The 1,182-nt window shown below is 43.1% G+C and overlaps 1 protein-coding gene across 1 annotated transcript in view; it reads right to left on the bottom strand.

Moving 5' to 3' along the window:
* Positions 1–667: 667 nt before the first annotated feature.
* The window catches only part of BABINDRAFT_17068 (RTA1 domain-containing protein), a gene marked incomplete at both ends in the record, with an annotated part of 8,154 nt that continues 7,639 nt past the window's right edge, over positions 668–1,182 (bottom strand). The window contains one exon of the mRNA XM_019130761.1: positions 668–1,126. Within this exon, the coding sequence (XP_018986260.1) occupies positions 668–1,126 (459 nt within the window). The remainder of the gene's footprint in view (positions 1,127–1,182) is intronic.

Here is a 1,182-nt window from a genome sequence, read left to right as displayed (position 1 = left end):
TCAAGCCCATTTATGAGAAGCACATCAGAAGAAATATTTTCAACAGGTTTACGCCATTGCGATGTACGATTTACCAACTCTGACCCTCAATGACCAGAAACATTATGCGCCAATTGTGAGAGGATATAACTTTCAAAATATTATGGAGGAAGAGGGCTTATCTTGTAGAGTAGGTTTGGTTGAATGAGTAGAGCTGCTCCAATATCAGATGGATGTTTTAGGCTATTCAGTTCATGACCACGGGTTTAGTGTTATTTATAGAGGGTTCTGAAGATACGCTAAGCACACGAGACTGCTGCTAGAATTAGAGAATTCTGTTTTATTTCTTCCATATGGTCGAATGTTAAGAGTATTAATCTAGAAGGGTAGTGGCATTGATCCCGTAAGAGGTAAGACTACACTTAAGGTGATTGTTAAAGCCCACTTATTCATAATGGGGCCATCTACAAGAATTCACCTTCGCTCATCGATAAAAAATTTCATCCATAAAGAAAATAGTGTACATAATCTAAATATCTGCACGGTAAGGAATATCACCCTGGGAAGAATCCATGATATAGCTACTTTTTCCTGTGGCTCCCTCAAACTCATAATATACCCACCCACCCTTCTTCTTCTTGACGGAAATATCATGGCCCACAACAACACCTGGGTACGCACCTGGGAACGACATCATAATCCCACAGATAACCACCATAGCCCCGTCCAAAATAAGGAAATATGGTTCATGAACCTTCAAGTATCCGGTCCACCCTTGTGCGTACTCTGCAACTTTGAAAATAGCACGCACATACATGCAGATAATCCCTACCGAGGCATAACGCGGGAACATCTTCATGGCGGAGGTTCTACTCAAGTGTTCGTATGTCGGTTCATAGCCGGGTTCTGCTAGCTTAGAGGCCTTATGGACGCGCCAGAAGAAGATCAGCCAGAAGGTAATAAAAATGGATAACGACAACATCTGGATAACAAGACCCGCAACCATGAGGCTCGTACCAGTATGAGTGGAATGACCCCCGGAGATGGCAGAATAAGTGATCCCAACACCCGCTGTCAGGAGAATTACGGTCAATAAATCACTGGTGATGAATATTTGGGTGTAGCGCACGTGTTCCAAGACGGAGAACTGTTGGCCGTAGACCATTACCAGTATATCCATGATACAGTAAAAGGCAGCCAAGA

The sequence above is a fragment of the Babjeviella inositovora genome (genome assembly GCF_001661335.1).
Source record: "Babjeviella inositovora NRRL Y-12698 unplaced genomic scaffold BABINscaffold_3, whole genome shotgun sequence".
Classification (NCBI taxonomy): Eukaryota; Fungi; Ascomycota; class Pichiomycetes; order Serinales; genus Babjeviella; species Babjeviella inositovora.
This window is presented reverse-complemented; position numbering and strand designations above follow the sequence as displayed.